Consider the following 23,225-nt stretch of genomic DNA (forward strand, 5'->3'; position numbering starts at 1 on the left):
ATGCTTTACGACCCCTCCTCCTTGCCCAGGCATTCAAGTATAGCTACAAAGCTCTCTCCCTGGATAGCCACTTATCACCTATTCAAGGCAGGCTAGCTAAGCCTGTTAGCACTGACCAGTCAGGGAAGACTGCAGGAAGGCTGGATTTTGGCTTACAGGCAATAAAGTGTTATAACGTATTTTCTTTGCAAGTGATGATAAATTCAGCATGAGCAATCTGTTGAATTTATCAATACCATTCTGTTAAGTCTTTGAATTATATTTCCTTATGTGTTCATAACATATTGCCATGTTAGCCTATGAATCCAAGTATCTACAATGAGGAAAATGGAATATGCAATTCCTCCCGTACCAGGATTTATAAAAAATCTTTTATATGGACCCAGCTCATAATTACAGAACCCCCTCCCCGGGACACCCAGGGGAGACCTGGGTGTTGCCTAATATGTCAAAGTGATGTAGATGCATACTTTAAAGTGCCGCCTCACTAAAGTCGATTTTGCAGGGGCGTTCCAACACTGGCATAAAATAAAATGAGTAGTTTTTCCTCGCCAGGGTTGATAAAGCATGTTTTATGGAGACCCTGCTTATAGTTACTTGCCACCCCCACCCCTGAAACACCTAGGGGAGACATTGGGGGTACCTGATATGTAACAATAATGTAGATTATCACTTTTATAGTGTCCCTGCCACCAAAGTCGAGTTTGCAGTGGATTTACTTTTTAAAAGCAGTACTGCAACTCAGGTCTGCTTTTAAAATGATCTCAGGCTTTTAGCATTGCACGCATACAAGTGCATAAAAGGCTGCTGGCCTCTACACTGCCAGGCCGTATTATCTTCTAGAGACATATAGGTAGTTTTCATCACCTTGCCCTATTACTTACTATTGATATATAAGCTAGGTCAAGCCAATTATACATTTACCTCAATGCATGTGTGTGTTCAAGGCACAGTCAGAGTCGGCTACCATTAGTACCAGTCAGCACACAAAAATTGGGGTGAACAGGCCAAAAGGGTGACTTTCTAACACTTCCTAATATTTTTTTGCAAGATGTTTGTTACTCATGAAATTTCTTTTCTCATTTCTATTCTCCAAAAGGGACTATGCCAGCATGTCAGCCCAAGAAAGGTATAAGTGTTTTGAAGGTAGTAATACATTTTAACGGACCAACAACTACAGTATAAAATGGTAACTCTATAGACCACTGATGGTCCCTTCCATACATGCAAGCTGTTAAAGCTGAAACAAAAGAAGCCATTGAGAATATAAATAATAAATATAGTATTTATTTAGCACACACAGCAAAATATTGGGCTCATCAGTATGGCGGGCGGACTTTGTATGCCCGCCTTAGTCCTGAAAAATGGGACCGCCTGCAATGCATGCGGCGGTCCCGCACCAACAATTAGGATGCACCCGCCACACTGGCGGGCGCAAACTGCATCTGCAACATTGCGGTGGGTGGTGCTGAAAGCACCGGCCGGCGCAATGCCACAAATGTAAGTTGTGCTTCTCAATGCACAACGTGACAGGCACCGTGCGGTGCCTGCCACTTTGTACATTGAAATGCAGGGAGGTACCATAGGTACCCCCCATGCGCACCTCCCACCCCAGAATCCCTGAGGGCCCGCTACAGGCCCCCATAGTTGCAGACCGCCCTCCGCAATGCCACAAATGCAAGTTGTGCGTTTCAATGCACAACGTGACAGGCACCGCGCGGTGCCTGCCACGTTGTACATTGAAGTACAGGGGGGTACCATAGGTACCCCACATGTGCACCCCCCAAAATCCCTGGGGGCCCGCTACGGGCCCCCATAGTTGAAGACCGCATGCCTTTCTGTGGCAGCATTGACGTACGATTATGCTCCAAAATAAACGTATGGATTGTGTTAATCTGTGAGTAGGTGGCTATGTTCTCTCCAAATGTTTGGAGGTGGTAGATTCATTATTTTCTACTTTCAATTCATTGAAAATGCAACAGTCTTACATCGATTTTTATTGATGACATGCTTTCTTCGTTCATAACTTTAGTGCTCATTTTTTCATTTTACAACTTTTTTAGCTTTTTATTTGATTACTTAAACTTGTTGTGTGCATGATTTTAAGTGACTTCTGCAGCATTTTTCATTGTTCTCCACTATGTATGCAATATTGACCACAGTACGCTGAAGAGCTGAATGTAAGTGTGATGCTCCATTTTTTTACATTTGGTCTTTGTTTTTGTTTTAGGTCTTCCAACTTGCCTCTTGTGCACCTGCCTGATTACTACAGTTTATTGTGATGATCATGAGCTGGATAATATCCCACCGCTACCGAAGGCAACCACTCATTTCTACTCTCGTTACAACAAAATCGGCAGGATAAACAAAAATGACTTTGCTAATCAAAGTATGTATGACAAATGTTTAACAGAAAATATATTTTATAATCACAGGATAGCAAATTAGGCTCACATTGAAGGCAATCACGACGTTTTCCGCGATCAATATTACACAGCTTTAAGAAAGCATATTAATGTGTTTAGTTGAATGTTTCACACAGAGTGAAAGTGTTGTAAATGAGCACAGTCTGGTTACACAGAGTGCAGAAATGCACGTGGCACTCTTTTTAGAAACCTCCCCAAAAAAGGCGATGTACAAAAGAATAAGGCAACATTGCATTTAGATTCTCGCCTATGATATTTGCAGAGCGTTTGAGGAACATATGTAAAATCTGATTGTTTTCATCCAACTTGCTGCACTGTCCCTCAAATATTTCAACTCTAAGAATGGCTGGAAAACCTCTTCTGCAGTAGTGATTGAAGAATGGCAATTCAAAGCATACTGATATGTTTAGTGATAGGTGTCTGCAAGTTGTTCGGTTTCCTATGCGTGTGGCTGTTTTACCTTGAAAACAGTCATATTAGTAAGCCACAGCACTCAACCAGTATTCAATTGGTATTTGATTGTTTGCTCCTACTCTGCTTTCTTGAAAGTTAATGCATTTTGCATGGCACCATGGAAGAGTGTCTCAGAGCTGTGTAATGGTTACTGATTAGTCGGACCGCCCATCCGAGAAATACAATATCTTCAAATTTGTAGGAGTTGTCTTGATGTTTTGTACGGTAAAGCATGGGTGAAACAGTGAGCATAGGTGGGAAGGTTGTGCTAACGCATAAGGGGTTGATGTCAAAGCACCACACTCTAGGAAGCTAGTGGAGCCACAGGAGGGCTGGAGTGATGTGGCCTGCACTGCAGAGCCTAATTGGAGGCAGTTAGCTGAACTATAAATTCTCTGTAGATGGCATATGAGCCAGATTGCGATTGGGAGTCCAATCATGAGGCTACCATTGCAGTGATTTTAAAACCCACAGAGGAGAAGCATTCTTATGGGTATCAAGGAGGAAGAAGCAGATCTCGGGGCTGAGCAGACATGTAGATATATTAGGGCCCGGTTTATATGCTGGCAGATAGAGAACTCAGTCGTAACAGTTACTGAGTTCCCTCCCCACCAACGCAGTGGTCCGCCAGCCCTATTTTGATGCAGATGGGCCTTAAGTTTTGCCACAGCGGTGATTACTTCCTTTCCTTCTGGCCAAACTTCTCTTATGGCTTGACGGAGAGAGGGCCACTGGAGAAATGGCTTTATGTCAGTCCGCCCAAATAATATGGCAGTGAGGGACAGTAAAAATAATTAATGCCCCCTTTCTTGGGAGTAGAGGGCATTATTGTTTTTATTTTCATAAATTAAATCCAGAAATTAGATTTTCTTTTTGAAAATAAAAAAAAGGGTTTGGTGTAAGGCTCCTTCATGTTGACGGAGCCTTGCACCAAATACAGAAATGAACTGACAGGAACCACTGTCATGGCAATTCCTGCCATGCTTTATAAATGACTGCCAGCTTCGTGGTCATTTATAAATTTGACAAGCTGCATCTCCGTCAGGGCGACGGAGTAAATTACTCCATCTCTCTCATGGAGAAACGAGCGGTCCACCAGGATCAAAATCATGCCCTTAGTCTGGACTTTCGTGGTCCACAGGGTGGGGTGGATATCAACAGATGATCAACAACGAAATGTGATGTGATTAATGTTGTCAGTATTTGGATTGTGTCAGTGAGAGGGAGATCTTATGGATTTCTTACACAGTGTTTGCCTTCAGTTAGTCTTGCAGCAGTTTGCGCACTAGTAAAAGCATCGCCAACTTTTTCATATTTCTTTTTCTGACATAAATATTTCTGCGAAACAAGATGATAATGTCCTTCATGGACGGCAATTCACCAAAATGATAGGGGTAGTGGTAGTGGCATCACACGCCCTTTGACCTCCACTTTCACTCACACACATATGCTTACAGATACACACAAATTTACACATATAGGGCCCGATTCACAGAATGAACTTAAGACTCAATCCTAAACTTACTACTATTTTGGTATTCACAGAATGCACTTACTACTTTTGGCATTCACAGAATGAACTTACTACTTTTGGGAATCACAGAAGTTAGGATTTTGTCTTAAGTTTGTCCTAACTTCTGTGAATACCAAAAGTAGTAAGTTCATTCTGTGAATGCCAAAAGTAGTAAGTGCATTCTGTGAATACCAAAATAGTAGTAAGTTTAGGATTGAGTCTTAAGTTCATTCTGTCGATCGTGCCCATATACTCTCCCACACATAAACACTCTCTCACCCGCAAGTTCACACACAACATACATTTAAAAGCACTTTAGACATACCTCAGCTGCCTTGTAAGGACATATTCCAGCTTACAGTTTACTGTAACTCCATTTTTATTACACTGTAAGCGAATATTATATTTTATTATTCTCTATAAGTGTAATAAACAAATTGACTGACAATAAAGAGAGTGGAGCCTCAGCTGCCCCTGTTTTCACTGGCACTGAATTTGCCACCTCTGAGGTCTCAAAGGCAGTTCTCTGGGTAGCTAAGGGCAAGCTAAATTACATCCATGATGTCGTTTGATAGAAATGTGGTAAAAGCAACATAAACTGTTGTTGATGATTAAGTGTGTGTTTGTTATCAATGTAGGTTTCCAAATGTTAAGTATAAGATAAATACTTGCAAAAAGATAATTTAACAATTCACAATATGCGCTAATAATAGCTAAAATGGTTCTAACAACCAAATAAAAAGTACAGGTAAACAGATAACTTTGCTCCTTCCCACCCTTTTAAGAGGCGTCCTAAATTATTTTATGTTTATTTTTGTTATGATTTCTTTGCCAAAATATTTATCTGGAAAAAGGGCAAAACTAATTTTGTCCCAACAATTGCGAAACGGTACGTTCACATGTTTCTTACATGTTAGCATATCACTGGAAAGACATTGATTTGTTGATTTTAAATAGGAAAACGTCACCTTTAGAATCGTAACTACATTATTTTTAAATGTCCATGCATTTCACATATTCAATAATAAGAAAAATCATATGTCTTGCATTTTCCTAACACTGTTCATATTCACATTGCATTCTACTTTAAATGCTTAAGATCCATTGTATGTGTATTTTTACTACTTTACTATTCATGCTCAGATGACTCACTTACAATCTCCATCGCTACACCGAGTTAGTGGATGTTTTTTAGCCAGCCACATGATAAATAGTATATCAATCTGCTATTTACCTGCTCGGCTGAATAGTAGAGATTATTCACTATTCTGCACTGATTGGCTTGCAGCCACGTATATAACAAGGAAGCTTCGCTATTTACCCAGACGCTGGCTAAATAGCAAAGATTATGTACATTGGTTGGCAAACCTATAACCCAATTAGGCCCAACTGCTCAAAAGAATGGGGAGGAGAGAGAACTTTCCAGGAAAAAGGATACTATCTCCCTTATTCACTATACAAATCACAAACAGTATCCAATACCCTATTTCTGTGGGCTTAAGTGCCTTAAAGAAGGCTTAGGGGGTCATTAGTCCGCCCGCCATACCCCTGGGAAATGGGATCGCCAGCAATGTTTGCGGCGGTCCCGCACATCCCATTAGGATGCGCCCACCACACTGGCGGGCGTATCCCGCATTTTAACATTGCGGTGGACAGTGCTGAAAGCACCGCCCGCCACAATGCCAGAAACGCAAGGTGTGCATTTGACAGTACAATGTCACAGGCACCGCGCGGTGCCTGCCACATAGTACTGTCAAATGCAGGGGAGTACCATAAGTACCCCCCACCTGTACTCCCCAGATACCCTGGGGGCACGCTATGGGCCCCCAATACTGGGAACCGCATGCGCCGCCACGGAAAGGCATTTCCCCGCATGTATGCTAATATGGATGGCGGTGTCTCCCAGACACCGCCACCATGTTATCAGCTTTTCTGCCCGGTTGACTCTTTGACCGGGCGGAAAACCAGCGGACGGTCTTTCTATCTGCCAGGGTCCCCCCCCGCCATGGTAATGTGGCGGAGGAAAAATAACATGCAGGCGGTGGTTTTTGGCAATCCGCCCGCAAACTTAATGACCCCCATAGTCTGTGAAAGAGAACCCAGAGGGAACATAAAATAATACTTTTGTAAGACCCTTACCCACTCTATTAGCGGCATGCTTTATTATTGCGTCCTATCCTGGTCCGTGTTAATCAGGATGGGCTCAACCATGTTCCAGGGAGCACCTTGCAAATCAGCTCCAACCTCAACTTGGGGGTCAGTATCTCATCAATGGTTTGTGACCGCAATTGCTTTCATAAGCCATAGATAAATTCCTTTCCAAACTGTAAATGGGGGAGGGCCATCCCTTTTATCACCTGGTTTCAAATGTACCCATTATGATTGAAAATGGCCACTGGCTCATCATTCCAGGTTATAAGGTGGCAGGTCTTAGTAACAGCAGATTGATATTGCATGGACAAAAGATTTTCAACCTGTGCCACTGTGAAGATATTAAAGTATAGAAAAAAGTGAATGATAGAGCGCTTGATTGAATCTCCACCATTGGTAATCCCAATCCATTGGTATTTTGCTCACCATGTCACCGCAGCTTAGGCCCAGCTATATGCAAATCAGTCTTGACCCAGTTCCAATGGGAACAGTCCAGCCCGTACTGCCAGGTAAGGTCCTACCTGAATCGAAACACAAGCAATCCAGTACCGGTTTCACACAAAGTAGGGCTCATTAGTCAGGCACAGCTTGGTTCCAATGCCACAATGTACACAGGAACCATGTCTCAGCATACCCATTCCACCAAGGTTGACACACTAAAAGTACAAAAAATGTGATGGATTGAATGCTTGACTTAATCCTAATCACATCTAGCCACATCTCAGTCCATCATTATTTTTCACACTATGCTACCTCCATTTGGTCCCAGCCATATGCAACTAGTTTTGACCCTGCCCCAAAAGGGACAGTCCATCTCAAGCAGCTCCTTATACTGGAACACACGCCAACCCGGACTAGTTCCAGCTTAGTTAGAGCTTATCAGCCAGGTATAGATTGGTTCCGGTGACACAGTGTGCACATGACCCATGTCTTGACATGCTCATTCCACCTAGAATGATACACTAAAGGATAACAAAAGTGAGCAATGAAATGCTTGGATTAATCTGAGCCATGGCAATTACTCAGGCTGCAACCCAGTCCATTGTTATTTTGCACACCATGCCACCTCAGTTTAGGCCAATCCATATATAAATCAATTATGATTCTGCCCCAATGGGTACAGCAAGCTCGAACTGCCAGGCAAACTCCTCCTGTAACAAGAACACAAGCAACCCGTTTCGCCCTAGTTTGCACTCATCAGCCAGGTATCACGTGGTTCCAGTGACACAGCATGAAGTGAAGCAGAGAGTTGCAGTTTCAGACACATAGTCTTCTTGGTGATTGTGCTTGGTTGATCAGTTGTAGGTTTGTAGTCTGGCTTATAAGCAAAGTATTAGGTATCATGTTGCTAATCATTTGACAACAATCTTGAAGGAGTTCACATGCATGGAGTTTGACAGAAAGGCATAACATAGATGGAGGCAAATGGATACGTAGTGTTCTCCTTTTTGATACAGTTACATACTCCTCTAATCTGACTTGTATATATGATCATTTGTAAGGGAACAGTAGGGTAATCCCTACAGTAATAGCTAGATCTTCATCCTACATTAGGCCAGACCCCTTTGAAGAAGGCCTGAATTGTAAAGCCTTCCACAGAAAAGGCGGTACTCTCTGACCAACTCTAGCCTTGCTATGTCTCACCACATTATAGACATACAAAGGATACAATATGTGGCAAAGTAGCCTGTCCCTAAACCCATTATGTTGCTGCCATATCTCACAGTGACTGATTCGACTCCTCCCTCAATTTCCAGTTACGTTTCCCCTAGTATGGCAGATAATATTGGACAATGAACATTGAATTTACTTTCTGAAAAGGGTTGATACTATAATGACTGCATTGACAATGTTAACCTATTCGTGCAGCATATTCAACTTGGTTTCTTGGGGAGGGCTTTGGAAATGCCAAAATAGTTGACGGGGCATTCATGTATCCAGTCCTATCATCACCAATTCACCAACAGATAATCTTAAAATGTAGAAATCAACACTTTAAAAATATTTATCTGGTACTGTGATTATTAATACATTAATTGCAAATACACATATTTGCTGTACATAGTTTATGGAAATATAAAGCAAACATATACATATTAAAATGCAAGTACTTTTTTAAGTTTGATAGACTTTATACATTGGTCCTATTTCTCAGAGAAACGTCTCAGACCACTGGTGCTCAAAAATAGGCCTAGACAGAGTAATCTGATTAATTTTGTGTTACTTCTTTGCATCATAAGTATAGAAAATTAGACAATTACATCCATTTGTATAATTATGAGAATTTGCCAGAAACTATTACCACAGGTGCACATGAACAATGAATTTAGTGAGTGTGGGAGGCTGCTAGTTACTACTGTTCGTGTACTGGAGCACTTCGTGCTTTTTTCTTCGAGCAGAAAACGTCCTCTTGTCCATGTTGGACATGAGGGTTCATTTTTCACTAAGAAAAAAGTGCAACAAACTGGGTTGTGCTCATTGCGTAATTGTGCCTAATCCTATGTAATGTTGCTGTAATTATACCACAGCAAATACCGACATTACATCCACCCCTAATTAGAACTGAATATTCAGCCAACAGATATAATACCATACTGTCCAGCACTGTGCTTAATTTAGTAAATCGAAAGTATTTTAGTCTCACCCAAAACGAAATACTGCGCAGTTCTAATAGGAATACAGTTTCTGGGTTGTAATCTCATTTTCAAATCTCAGTGAATGCATACATCAGTTCAACAGTTTGTGTCGGTAAAGTCACACAGGCAAAGCCTACATTTCTTAAACTTCAGATTTGCCTCTGTGGGTTCAGTCTCTCAGGGCCCGATTCACAGAATGAACTTAAGACTAAATCCTAAACTTACTACTATTTGGTATTCACAGAATGCACTTACTACTTTCGGGATTCACAGAGTGAACTTACTACTTTCGGGATTCACAGAATAAACTTACTACTTTCGGTATTCACAGAATAGATTTAAGACTACTAACTCTAAGTCCGAAATCGGGGAGTAAATTACGGCCCGGAGGCGGAGCTTCCGGCTTGGGGGCGGAGCTTACGGCCCGGAGGCGGAGCTTCCGGCCCGGAGGTGGAGCTTGCGGCCCAGAGTTGGAGATTTCAGCATGGCAAAAATCCCCACCTCCGAGCCGGAAGCTCCGCCTCCAAGCCGCAAGCTCCGCCTCGGGGCCGTAAGCTCCGCCTCCGGGCCGTAAGCTCTGCCCCCAAGCCGTAAGCTCCGCCTCCGGGACGTAATTTACTCCCCGATTTCGGACTTAGAGTTAGTAGTCTTAAATCTATTCTGTGAATACCGAAAGTAGTAAGTTTATTCTGTGAATCCCGAAAGTAGTAAGTTCACTCTGTGAATCCCGAAAGTAGTAAGTGCATTCTGTGAATACCAAATAGTAGTAAGTTTAGGATTTAGTCTTAAGTTCATTCTGTGAATCGGGCCCTCAGTCTTCCCAGTTGACCTTGTTTTACCAGCTCTCTGAAGATGTGGCTCTGCTGGCGTTGGTAAGTGCATTTCAATGTCACAGCACCATGAAGGCCATCTCACTCCACACAAGGGCTTCTAGGAAAAGATTAGTGCAGCAGGGGCTTGTCTTTGAGGTGCAGCTTTTTAGGCTGGACAGAGACAAGAGCCTTGTTTCAGCAGTTGCATCTCCCGGGCCAGGCCTCAAGGTCTGGTCCGGTAGTTGTGGCATCCCAGGACAGATCAGAGCGCTTGCATCTGTGGTGACAAAGACTTCACTTCAATGGCAGCCCCAATGCCAGGAGTGGCACAGTAATCTCTTAGTGCATGACAACAATGCCAGATGGAACGATGTTGCTCTTTAGTTGAATGCCTTGAATCATTTCAATATGAGAAGTACTCGGGGAAACCCGGATACCCATCACAACTTGGTTCAGCTCCTGGCTTGATTCCCTTCTGATTGTTTCCTACTCTGGGAACATTCTTTGCTTCTCCACCTGGACAGTCTCTCATACAACATGGCCATCAACTCTCCTTCAACTCATCAACTCTTTCATCTGCTCTTCCAGCAAGAATTGCAAACTTAATGTGATGTGCCATAGCTCAGGGAGGCTCAGGGAGACTGTCTGTCATGCAGATATACTAGCTGTGGGCAAACAACAGCTTTTCAAGCACTCTGCAGCGCACTCTCGTCCTTGGTCATGAAGAACTTGGAATTTGATTAAAGTGAAGTGGTTTAGGTCCCTCTGAAAATCGTCGAAGCAGGTCCTGCAGGTAAAGGTTACATTGGGGAAAGGTATAAAACATAGACAGGAGTGTTACAGTGAAACCCAGGAGCAGGTTTATTACAGAACTGGGTTGTTATGGTCAACACCCATTAACAGGACAGCAGTGTTTGAATGTTGGACAGCAAGTCAACCCTGATTCCATTCCAGGATTCACTCGGGATGACACAGTGGACTACAGTATTCCACAACTAAACTGACTTTCCCAGACACCTTCACCAAAGAAAGCAGGACTGTGACCGGGTAGAGCAAGACATTTGAAGCTGATTGGCCACTCAGAATCCTGGTGATGTTAGGGCCATTCCCTCTAGCTGGACCTCCACTAGCAGGGAAATATAAACACTTTGGATCCTCCCCGATCCTCTTTAAATTCCAGTATCTAGAGGAGGGAGCAAGACATTCCAGATAGGGGAACATTCAGGCTGCATGTCAGAGATGGCTACTGCCTCTTCTTTCTCTGAAGTAGGAAGTTACCTTTACAGGGGAAAGATGACCATTCAGGCTACACACTAGAGATGGTCATTGCCACTTCTTTCTCTTAGGACAGGGAAAACTTCACAAAGGAAAGTTATGGAGGGAAGGACTTTCTGTTAACCTTCATTCTTGTGACTTATGGATCGATCATCTCACAATTCCTGTGCTTGTGCTTACTCCCTTTAAAATGATAAAATTGGCTTACATGAAATTGCCACATTTAATGCACTTATAAGTCCCTTGTTGAGTGGTACAACATATACGCAAGGCTCGTAAACTAAATACTACTAGTGTGCCTGAGCACTTATTGAGCCACCCACTTAAGTTGCTCCTTAAAACATGTCCCAGGTCTGGCACGGCAGTCTGAATACAATTTAAACTGCCTTTTGGACTTTGCAATATAGCCCCTAGCCAAGCCTTAGCCTCCCCTTTTTATTGGATATGTCGCCCTTAAGGTAGGCCTTAGGTAGCCAAGAGAGCAAGGTGCATGGCAATTAAAAGGTTGGACGTGTTTTTAAAAAGTTTTACATGTCCTAATAGTGAAAAACTCCTAACTTCATTTTCACTACAGTTAGGCCTACCTGTTCTCAAGGGTAACATTGGGTTGCCTTATTACATTTAATATGTGTTAACTTTTGATTCAGGACTGATAAGCCTTTCATGTTTGGTAGCTATGAAATTGCAATAAAAAATCCTCTTTAATGGTAAAGTTGGATTTTAAATATAGTTATTTTTAAAATGGCACATTTAGAAAGTTGCCATTTTCCTGCCCTTTGCCATTTGGTGCCTGCAACCTGTCCTAGATTGCATGACTGGGTGCAGTTGGCAGTTAGACTTTGCAAATTCCTCCCAGACGCAGAATAGAGGAATTAGGTGAGCCTCAATGGGCCATTATCTGGTAGGATGGGGGTGGAGTTGGGCACAGCCCCACTTGCAACTGAATGAGCTATGCTCTGTCGTCACACAAAGGGCTTGTCACTACTGCATTGTGCTTGCAGCAAGCTTGGAACCAGGGCATTGGAGGCAGGAAATTACACTACTTCAATGAAGCTACCAGGTATAATAGTAGGGCCCTAGGACTTAAACTTTCATTCATGTTCTGGACCTTTGGAAGGACTCTCTGAGGAATGCCTGCTGCTGTGGCTTGCGGTATAATTCACAAGACTGATTTGCAGCAGCCATAAAGACTAATTTGCTGCATGGAGCTTACCTTGAACCCTCAGAGTCATGCCCTTCTGCTTGAGGCCTGCTTCATTTAAACCTCAGACTACCAGAGTGACTCCAAGGGCTAATGTAACGTCCTCCTGTTCAGAGCCACAGGGACAAAAAAGGCTCCCACCATCTTGACACCGCACTTGGACAGAACCTGAGTGAGTTCTAACCCCCCAATTGGTGCCCCCTTCCAGTCCTGGGCTCTTGGTGGTAGTGCTAAAGGTTCTCACATAGCAAAAATCAATAACTTGGGTCTTAAAATATTTTTGGCTAAAACCAATGCAGGTTTTGTACTGCAGAGTGTGCTGCAGCCCACAGCACATGCCGCAATACAAAAGATACCCAATGCAACCTCCGTGAAGGTGGTCGCATCGTAATGTGGCCAGCCGGACCTTCGACTCCTAGTCAGGAGGTCCTGCTCCCGCATCGGACGTCTGCCCGATATCATAATCAGGCCCTTAGTTTAAATGAAGAAATCTTCACCGCAACTGGACCCAGAAGCTCTCCAATGATGACGCTTCCTCCTCCGACACCGCTTACATCTTTGCCCTGCTGAACTTCACCTTCTCAGAACTTTCTTTCGAAAACTTCTTCTATGTCCGAATGTAAGCGCCGACCAGACCCAATCCACTTCTTGTATCCAACCTGGGCTCCATTGCGGCCGGCCATATTTTTCAATTTTTACCCATCTCACATGACTAGATGTTCGTGGTTGGTACTTTGATTGTTTTAGGTGCTAGTTTTTACAAACCATTTCGCTGTTTAGACAAAATATTAGCAAAAAATATTGCAATAGAAAAATATTGTGGCAAGAATATCAAGATATCCAAAATATTGTCAACAGGATATCAAACTGTTTGTAGTGTTGTTTCACTGTAAAAGAATATTGACGTAGAAAATATTGTTATATGTAATATCTTTTGTAAGTGTTAATTAGTATGTATTTTATTGTATTGTGTTTGATTGTATATGTTTATTATTGTTTTTATTTCTGTTTCAGTAAGATAGTTTTGTAGTCATGAAATGGTAATAAATTAATATTTTAGTTGTAATAATGTCTTAATAAATAATTGGTTAATATATTTTTTTAGTAGTGGGATACTGATTGTTTTAGGGGTTCGAGGTGTTGAGATTTTTAAAAACTATGTATTGTAAATGAAATGTTAAGGTGATAGTTTTAATGTAATGTCATGCAGATTAATGATTTAGAATTTTCTAAATTATTTTTTTATATTCATATTTTGATGAATTTTAGTTTTATAATATTAGGATACATATTAATGGTATGAAATATTTTTTAAATAAAAAAACTTAAATGATATAAAATGTAAAAGTATATAACTACATTTTTATGATTAAATATTTAGAAATAGTTTAATGTAAATTAAAAAAATTGTATGATTAAACAAATGTAAATGGTAGTATTATTTAACATTCTTGTTATTTTGAAATTGTGATTTTACCGTAAAAATATTTTTTAAATATTACATATTTCTTAAATATAAAAATCATTTCAATATGTTTTTTAATTTATTATTGTTCATTTTGTATCATTAATTTTTAATTTATAATTGTATGGTTTAAAGTTTAGGAATGGTAGTAAATATATTTAAATATATAGTAATTATTAATAAAAATATTTTTTCTATTTTAATATTTAAATATTATATATATATTTGTAGTTTTGGTTAGTGTGTTTTACGATAAAACCTATTTTGTTTTATAGTAAAAAAAAATAGTGAGTATTGGGTATTGATTGATTGTGAATTTAAAATGTTACATTTGTATTACCTAGTTTAAAATGTTCTATTTTGAAGTGCATATTGCAAATTTCACGTCTTTAGCGTCTAACACCTTCTTGAAATACCCTTCGAATGGAGGGGAAATAGTAAATGTCACCCCTTTAGTGTCCAACGCCTTCCCCCAGTATGGATTATATTGGCGTGGAAATAGTAAATGTCTCTGATTTAATGTCCAACAACTTTCTCAAAGTGGTTTCTATTGGAGTGGTTGTAGTAAACATCACCCCTTTAGTGTACAACACCTTCTTCAAATTGGTTAGATTGGAGTGGAAATGGTAAACTACACCCTTTTAGTGCCCAACACCTTATCCAAATTGGGTACATTAGAATGAGAATAGTAAACGTAACCCATTTAGGGCCTCATTACGATCTCAGTCGGAAAGCATTAACATCCATATTCAATCAGTGCTTAGTTCCCCTTGATAAGGGTCGTGTATCGGCTGTCAGTCTCGTCTGAATCGAATGGTGCACCCGATCCACAACCCTTATCAAGGGGAACTAAGCACTGATTGATTATGGATGTGAATGACCTAAGGAATCTGGTGTAGAAAAACAAGAGATAGGGTTCAAAAGAAGTATTAAGACAAAACTAGTACATTATCCAGTATGATGGTATTACAAACCAAGATAAAGGACGTGCAGAACTAGAAGATATTTATTTAGGCGCCCTGAAGAAGTGCTTTTGGGCGCGAAACACGTGTTGCCTGTTTGACGCTAATTAGAGTATTGGAGACTGCTTGCTGTATTTAAAGAACACTTAGAGAAAGAATAAAAGAAATCTTGAGAAAAGATATAAGAAGTCACTGCTGTCTGTTGATTCTCAGTGCACTGTTGTTCATACATCTTCTTTAAATTGGTTTATATTGGAGTGGGATTAGTAAATGTCATCCCTTTAGTGTCCAACAGCTTCCTCAAATTGGTTTGGATTGGAACCGGAATAGTAAATGACTTCTGTTTCAACACATTCCCTGAACATGGTTAGATTGGAGCGGGAATATTAAATGTCATGGCTTTAGTTTTCAACACCTTCCATCAATATGGTTAGATTGGAGTGGGAATAGTGTCCAATGCCTTCCTCAAATTGGTTTAGATTAGAGTGCAAATAGTAATTGTCACCACTTTAGTTTTCAAAACCATCCCCCAATATTGGTAGCTTGGACTGGGAATAGTAGATGCCACTCCTTTAGTGTCCAATGCCTTCCTCAAATTAGTTCAGATTGGAGTGGGAATTGTAAATGTCACCCATTTAGTGCCCAACACCTTCCTCCAATATGGTTAAATTGGAGTGAGAAAAGTTAATGTCACCATTTTAGTGTCCTGCTCCTTCTCCGAATTGGTTAGATTGAAGTAGGAATAGTAAATGTCACCCCTTTACTGTACATCACCTTCTTCAAATTAGTTTTGATTGGATTGGGAATAGTAAATATCACCCCTTTAGTGTCCAACACCTTCCTCAGATTGGTTTAGATTAGAGTGTGAATAGTAAATGTCATCTCTTTATTGTCCAGCTCCTTTCCCAAATTGGTTTAGATTGGAGTGGAAATAGTAAATGTCAACCCTTTAGTGTCCAACAATTTTCCCCACATTTGTTGAGATTGGAGTGGGAATAGTAAATGACAATGCTTTAGTGTCCTACACCTTCCTCAAATTGGCTTATATTGGGAATCTTAAATGGCAGTACTTTAATGTCCAACATCTTCCCCAAATTGGTTTACATTTGACTTGGATTAGTAAATGTCACCCCTTTAGTGTCCAACATGTTTCCCCAATGTGGCCTGATTGGAGTGTGAATTATAAATGTCACCCTTTTAGTGTTTGACAACTTCCCTCAATATGGTTAGACTTGAGTTGGAATAGTAAGGGGTCCATTAGGATGGTGGGCGGATTGCCCCTGCCAGGCTGGCGGTAGCCACTGCCAGCCTGGCGGATCAATCCGCCCGCCATCCTTCCCTGTATTCCCCCCCGCCATATTACGATGGCGGAGGGGACCGCAGCGGTGGGAAACACCGCCCGCCTGTTTTCCGCCCCTGTCGCCTTGGGATAACATGGTGGCGGTGTTTATCAGACACCGCCAGCCATATTATAATGGTCATTTTTCAATGCCTTTCCGTGGCGGCAATGCCGCCACGGAAAGGCAGGCGGACTTCACTCTGGGGGCCCCCTGCGGGCCCCCAGAGTGAAGCACATTAGGGGGTTGCACACGGGGGGTACCTATGGTACCCCCCTGCATTTGCATAATGAAAGCGGCAGGCACGGTGCCTGCTGCTTTCATTATGCAAATGCTGCAATGCATTTTCAGCATTGTAGCGGGCGGTGCAGTGAGTACCGCCCGCCACAATGCTGAAAATACAGGATATGCCCGCCACTGTGGCGGGCACATCCTAATGGCACCCCCGGGACCCCCCTTAAGGCGGGTGGTCCCATTTTCCGATAGGGTGGGGGGCGGGCAAAGCCCGCCCACCATGCTAATGTGCCCCTAAATGTCAATCCTTTAGTGTCCAACACCTTGCCCAAATTGGTTTAGATTGGAGTGGAATAGCAAATGCCAACGCTTTAGTGGCTATCATTTCTTTTCAATGATTTATGTTGGAGTGTGAATTTTTAATTTTATTCTGGAGTCTTTGATTTTACTTTTATTGTTATGTAGCAGACATACTTTGTGCTATTTTACTAATATTTTTGGTGATTAGAAATATAATTACAAAAGAGGTGCTTATATGTTTGTAGCTAATAATATTATTATAAAAATGTATTTATGTTTTCAAAGTTTATTTATTGCATATTTTTCTATTTTTAATCCTCAAATCTTCAAGTTAAAAATAAACATTTATACAAAGTAAAGTAAATAAATGTTTCAAAATTATTTTTTAACACCAACGCCGAGGGGGAAATTCCCCCACGGCGCGGGGGTAGGGAGGGGCGGGAACGTTGCAGCGGTGCTCATAACGAGCCCAGCTTGTCATGAGTCACAGTAGAGCTTTGCTCATGACGAGCTGGGCCCATGACAACCCCGCCCACTGATTAATTCTCCTGCACAGGCGGGGAACTGATCGCGCGTGGGTGCACCACAGCAGTTATGACGAGCCCAGCTCGTCATGAGAACAGCTCCACTGTGCCTCATGACGAGCTGGGCTCGTCATGAGCATGGAAGGGGTTATTAATAAAACAGCATGCAAAATACTTTTAAATACTTTTATGTTATATATTTTCAACTGTTATTTTCCATTGTTTAAAAGATTTCACATTTCTCAAAGTTTTTTTATATACATATTTTCAACGTTATTTTAACATTTTTTTCCAGTATAAATTAAATAATTGTACATATCTTATACTGCTATTTAAGTTATACTTGACAGTGTTTTAACATTTTATCACATTTTGTGCTGAATTTGACATTTTTAATAACTGTTTACATGTTATATATACATTTATCTAACATTTTTCCAAAATATCCCAATCATTTCTATGGGGAGATAGTCTATTTTTGTTTCATTATCGACTATGTTGTTTTTCTGCTACCTTCTACTTTTTAGTCTGTTTTTGTGTATTTTTAGTATATTTTCCCGGACCCACACACTATTTTTGTTATGTATCAGTATATTACATTGTGTTTTATTAGTTATATTTTGATGATTAACTGGTATTCATACGTATTCATGAGAATATAATGTATTTTGCAGACTTGTTTTTTAATGCACTTTGAGGTTTTTGTCTAAGAACCTGTACTATGGGCATTGGGAGCTCATTTTTTTTTTTTTATGAAATCATTATTGGTTTATAATAAACCAATGCTTTTTAGTTTGAACTACTTTTTGGGAGTTTCCATGGGTCTTACTTTTTTAACGCTTTTTTGAGTTCTTTATGGTTCCGAGATACTTGGGATTGTTTCAAGGGATTTCTATTGGATTCATTTTATTTTCGAATGTTTTGGGGACTTTTTGGACAATATTATTACCATTTTTGGTGGATTTCTATTATTTATTACATGGGTACATAGAAAGACCTGCAGCTAAAGAACAGTGAGTGTTATTTATTTATTGTATTTTGTGTGGGAAACATGATCTCATATTGATTGTGCAAATATCTGATTGATATGTGGAATTGTTTAGTTTTTGTGTTGTAAATGTTTTATGTTATGGATTGAGTTTGCTTTGAACTTTCTTGGTTGGTGATGGTTAAATTTTGTTTAAAAAATGTATATATAAATTAGTTATATCAGTCTTCCTTAACACTGGAATTTTAAAACTTTTTTAAATAGTGTAATACACTATTATATTTATTAATCTGAATAAAAAATACTTTTCAAGTTGTTTAGAATTATTCTGGCTTTGGTAGGTTGCTATTCATTTTTTAATACCCATCGGGCTATGATTTTTCAATAATCAACTCCTTTATTATTTATGAAAAGTTTTACTTTAAAATGTAGCATATCGTACATTCTTTTGGTTTGTTTGCCACATTTAGGGCCAATTTGGCTAACAGGTTGATTAATTTCATTTGTAGTTCTTGGTAGCTTTGCTTTTTTTGTAATGCTTCAATAAATTTGTAGAGTGTAGGTTGGGTTCGGCCTATTGTGAATTGGAAGGCACTATACCAATCCTTCCACTGCATGTTTTTTTTGGCTTCCTGTGCCAAGGTGCTGTCATAGACATTTCACCAGGGTATTTAGAATTTGGGTTGGCGTCTGTGTCTGGAGAATTGCCAAATATCTTCGAAATAGTCCATTATATGACTAAGATGTCAGTAGAAAGGGTTTTCTAAAAGTAAATGGTAGTGGTTGGCTAACTCGGTGACCGAGACAGAGGGTAGTGCTATCATTTTGCTCTTTATTTCAAAGGCAAATTCTACACGTTAGGGCCTGATTACGATGTCGTGAAGCATACTGTAGTGCTCGTAAACTGCCCGACCTTAGGTCAGCAGTTCCAACATCAGTATTACGATGCGACCACCCATAGAGGGTCGCAAACATGCATTTTACAATCGAAGCCTGCTCAGCAGGTGGAAAAGGCCAGAAGCACAAGCTTCCATTATAAAATCCATATTTGGAAATATCCCTGCACCTTGTGGCAGGCACCTGACGGCGCAGGGGTATTTAGTTGGCACAGCCCCCACAGCGGAGGACCAGTGGGCAAGGTGGCTGTGCTAGGGGCCCCCCAAAACACTTACAGACAGCCTGTCTATGTCAGAAAGGCTGACATGAAAGGGCTGTCAGAAATGCCGATGGCGTAGTCGAACCTGGCTCCGCCGTCATTAGGGGTTATGGTGTTTTCTGACACACATATGGGCTCCTCAAGCCTGTCGGAAGCACGGTGGATGGTCCCTCGCCCAATTCCTCCGCATTATGAGGGAGCGGGCAGACTGCAATGTCAGATGTCAGGTGGACTGCAACCAGTGGTCGGTCGGTTACAGTCCACCCAACATCGTAATCGGGCCCTCAGTGCAGATTTTTTAAGGTATCTCATTTTCCTTTGATTGAAATGACAGTAACAACCTTGTATGTGTATGGGAAATTAAATTTGTGGAATGGTTTGAATAATGGTTTGGTCAAAGTCTATGATAATTTTTTGTAGGGTAATAGTTATCTGTTTCATGTTTTATATATAATTTACATGGTCATAGTAATTGCAGCTTTGAATATTTGGTAGTTGGGCATATTACAAAGGTATATTTATGTTTTGATATTCACCACATATGGTGTATATCCAAGTGAACGGATTGGGACACATTTTGAAGGTCCCATCCATCATCCATGTTTAACAATGTCTAAGTTTGATTAAGTTATCTGCTGTAGAGAATATTAGGATTTGTTTCTCATTACTTAGGTTTTTTTTAATTCAAATAGGTTTTTATTGGAAGTTTCAGTAGTAAATAAAATACACATTAATGTAAAAGGAAAGGTTCTTAATTATCTATAACTGTGAAATGTCCAGGTAAGTATATGTCTTGGTGTTTTCTAGGGGCAGGTAGGGTATTGCTAAAAGCTTTTTAAGTTTGTGCAATTAAACATTTAACAGTGGATATAGGTGGTAGATGTCCTGTTATGTGATTGGGGACTTTAGGACATCTAACTTTAAGGATTTTGGTTGTGGATTCCTGCAAGCTAGTGCATGCCTCTCTTATATCTTATAACATCTCCCTTACTTCAATTTCTTTCACATTTGGGGGTGATTGTGCTGTCTTACATTAATTACAACATCATCTTTTGTTGCTGTCCCAACCATAGCATGAATTATAATAATATTTAGTACATTTCCAGTTCATATTTTCTGGGGATGCACTTTCTTTTCTGGAAGTGTAGCCCTGGTCATTTAGTAACAGCATTTCTTTCTGTGAAGTGATATACTTTGCTGTCTCTGTAATTGTAGCTGAAAGTAGTGCATTAGTATAACGTTATACAATATTTTAAGGTTTGTAAGGTGTGTACATTTGTTATTTACATGTAAAGAATATGCAGCTACTTCTATTTTGTATACTTGTATGTTCTGTTTAGATGTTTCACACAGTTTTGCAGCTTTAATGTGGTGTGTTCCAATATGGAGCAGGTGCTTTCTTTTCTGCTGGATGAAAACAAAATGTAAGTTTGATTTTAAATGTTAATTTGTTGGTAGTATGTAGAGGTTGAGGTCACAAGATTTATTTTTGCTCGCTATTTGGGTGAGTTTATAGTTTTTCATTAATTTATGTGTACTTACTTTCTTTGATCTTTTTGCTGATTTTTGATACTTGTTATTTTCCGGCAGCGCTGAAAGGGATTTGGTTGGGGATGATTCCCCTTCCAATCGTTCAGGGGACAGGAGCTGGCAAAACGAGAATTTGACACCCAGCATTATGCTATCAGCTGAGTGGCTTCCATTTGGATTTATTTAAAAACGAGTGCATCAGGGAGCTGAACAGTGTGTTATTTACTGACAGCAAAATGAGAACTGTTTGAATAACACTCACCTGAATGGAATGATGCACTCTGGGAAGGGCATGCCATAGTCAGTCATGTGATTAGAGACGTTATAAATATGCAGGCACAGATGCACTTGGTGAGACTTCCTGCCCGTGAACAAGGCCGAAACTAGTTGGGACTACAGGAACGCTGTGCTGTAATCTCAAATTAAAGGCTCTCTGTCTCCTGAAATGGGCCTCTTGCGTGTTTCTTCATGGTGTATGGAATTGCCAGGCGTCTCCGTGCCCGTCTTGAAGAGGCCGACCTGCAGGGTCGGTGGCTCCCTAATCGGAGGTGTTTCCTGTGGATATATATATTTATATATATATATATATGATGAGGTGTGATCAAGAGCACTTGATGCTTGAAACACGTTATCGTTGAGAGGTTGTAGGAAATAAAACATTGCCTAACCTGAAGCCGTGGGGTCCGTCTCTTCATTTCGCCGTCCAGGAGGTTGTGAAGATTGTTGTGGATATATATATATATATATATATATATATATATATATATATATATATATATATATATATACGCACATATATATATGTGTATATATGTGTATATATGTTTATATTTATTACTATTTAGGTTGGTGTTTAAATATAGTTACTGCTAATATGTTTAGGCGGTTCTATTGTCTAACGCTACATACATGCAGTATCCCCATTGCTAGATGGCCCCTACACTACTTTTGTCTGGAATCCCCTTTTTTCATGTCCAGCTATATAAAAAAAAACTCATTTACATTATTATTAAGGCCACTAGACAAATAGTACATTAACTCTATTCTTTAGGCTGACGTGGGATAAATAGTGAAATCTAAGATCTTTAGCTGTCCACTTGCAAAATAGCAGAGATTTACAGTTTTGTCGGCCTCTGGGTAAATAGCAAAGCTGATGTATTATATGTCGGGGTGCCAGATAAATATCCACTTCTGATATTTAAACATGTGATATGCCACTCACGTTTTACAAGGGTTGCTTTCTCAGACATTTAGCACTACAGATACTGTTTCATCCACATTTGCTTGTAGTGTACGGGGATGGGGCACTGAACAAAATAATACTGACAGAGAAACAATACTCTATATCTTTTTTTCCTGACTCCGAAGGAATACAACACCACTCCTTGACATCAATATTTGAGCTTTCCTCATCATGCACTTTACTGAAAGTGAAGATCAGCTCACTATAGTGAGTTTCTAAAGGAGTCCTCTGTGCATAATTATGACATTTGTTTATTTTCACAGCCTTGAATCCCAGCAAGCGGATTCAGATTTTTCCTAAATAAGTTAAGAGCACCATTAACTTTGACAATCACTTCTATTGTTTGAGCTCCAAATGACAGTTTCATGTTTTATTGTGAAAAGGAGCAAATTTGTTTTGTAATTTAAGACTGATACCTACATTACTACTCATATATAAATCTCCGATCAAGCTGATCTCAAATCAAAATGGTGGTAAAGATGAACCTTGCATTCTACTATTTTCTGAAACACAAAACATAAAATGGCTGCTGAGGGATGCAACACTATTTCACTGTGACTGTTCTAGGATTCATAATGTTTTTTGTTTGAAGAAAGTGTTGGTTTTGATACTATAGTTGTCATATAAGGCTATATGGCTTCTGTTAAATATGATTTACTCAATTGACACTTTTTAACTTCCTTTCTTGCATTTTTTTTCTCCTAAGTATTGCGCCTTGTCGCAGCTGTAAGACACTCTTTGGTGCCAGAAGCCATTTTCATCCTAAGGGCCAGATGTACAATATCGATGGATCGTGATTAACTATTAGCCCATTTTTGCAACCCGATAATAGGTGACTGCCAACAGCGATGTACCAATGTGTGTGTCACACACTAAGCGATTCCCTGTGTGTCTCAGAAAGACCTTCGTTCAATACTATTCATTAGGTAGGTCTTAGATTGCGACCCTTTGGGAATCGCAAAAGTCACATGGATGGTGTACTTCTGGAGTCAGCTGACCACCCTGTCTGTGATTACTTT

The 23,225-nt window shown here is 40.2% G+C and overlaps 1 protein-coding gene across 1 annotated transcript in view; it reads left to right on the plus strand.

Moving 5' to 3' along the window:
• EPYC (epiphycan) overlaps positions 1-23,225 on the plus strand; it is a 201,686-nt gene that overhangs the window by 152,475 nt on the left and 25,986 nt on the right. The window contains exon 4 of the mRNA XM_078674261.1: positions 2,231-2,389. Within this exon, the coding sequence (XP_078530387.1) occupies positions 2,231-2,389 (159 nt within the window). The remainder of the gene's footprint in view (positions 1-2,230; positions 2,390-23,225) is intronic.

The sequence above is a fragment of the Lissotriton helveticus genome, chromosome 1_1 (assembly GCF_964261635.1).
Source record: "Lissotriton helveticus chromosome 1_1, aLisHel1.1, whole genome shotgun sequence".
Lineage (NCBI taxonomy): Eukaryota > Metazoa > Chordata > Amphibia > Caudata > Salamandridae > Lissotriton > Lissotriton helveticus.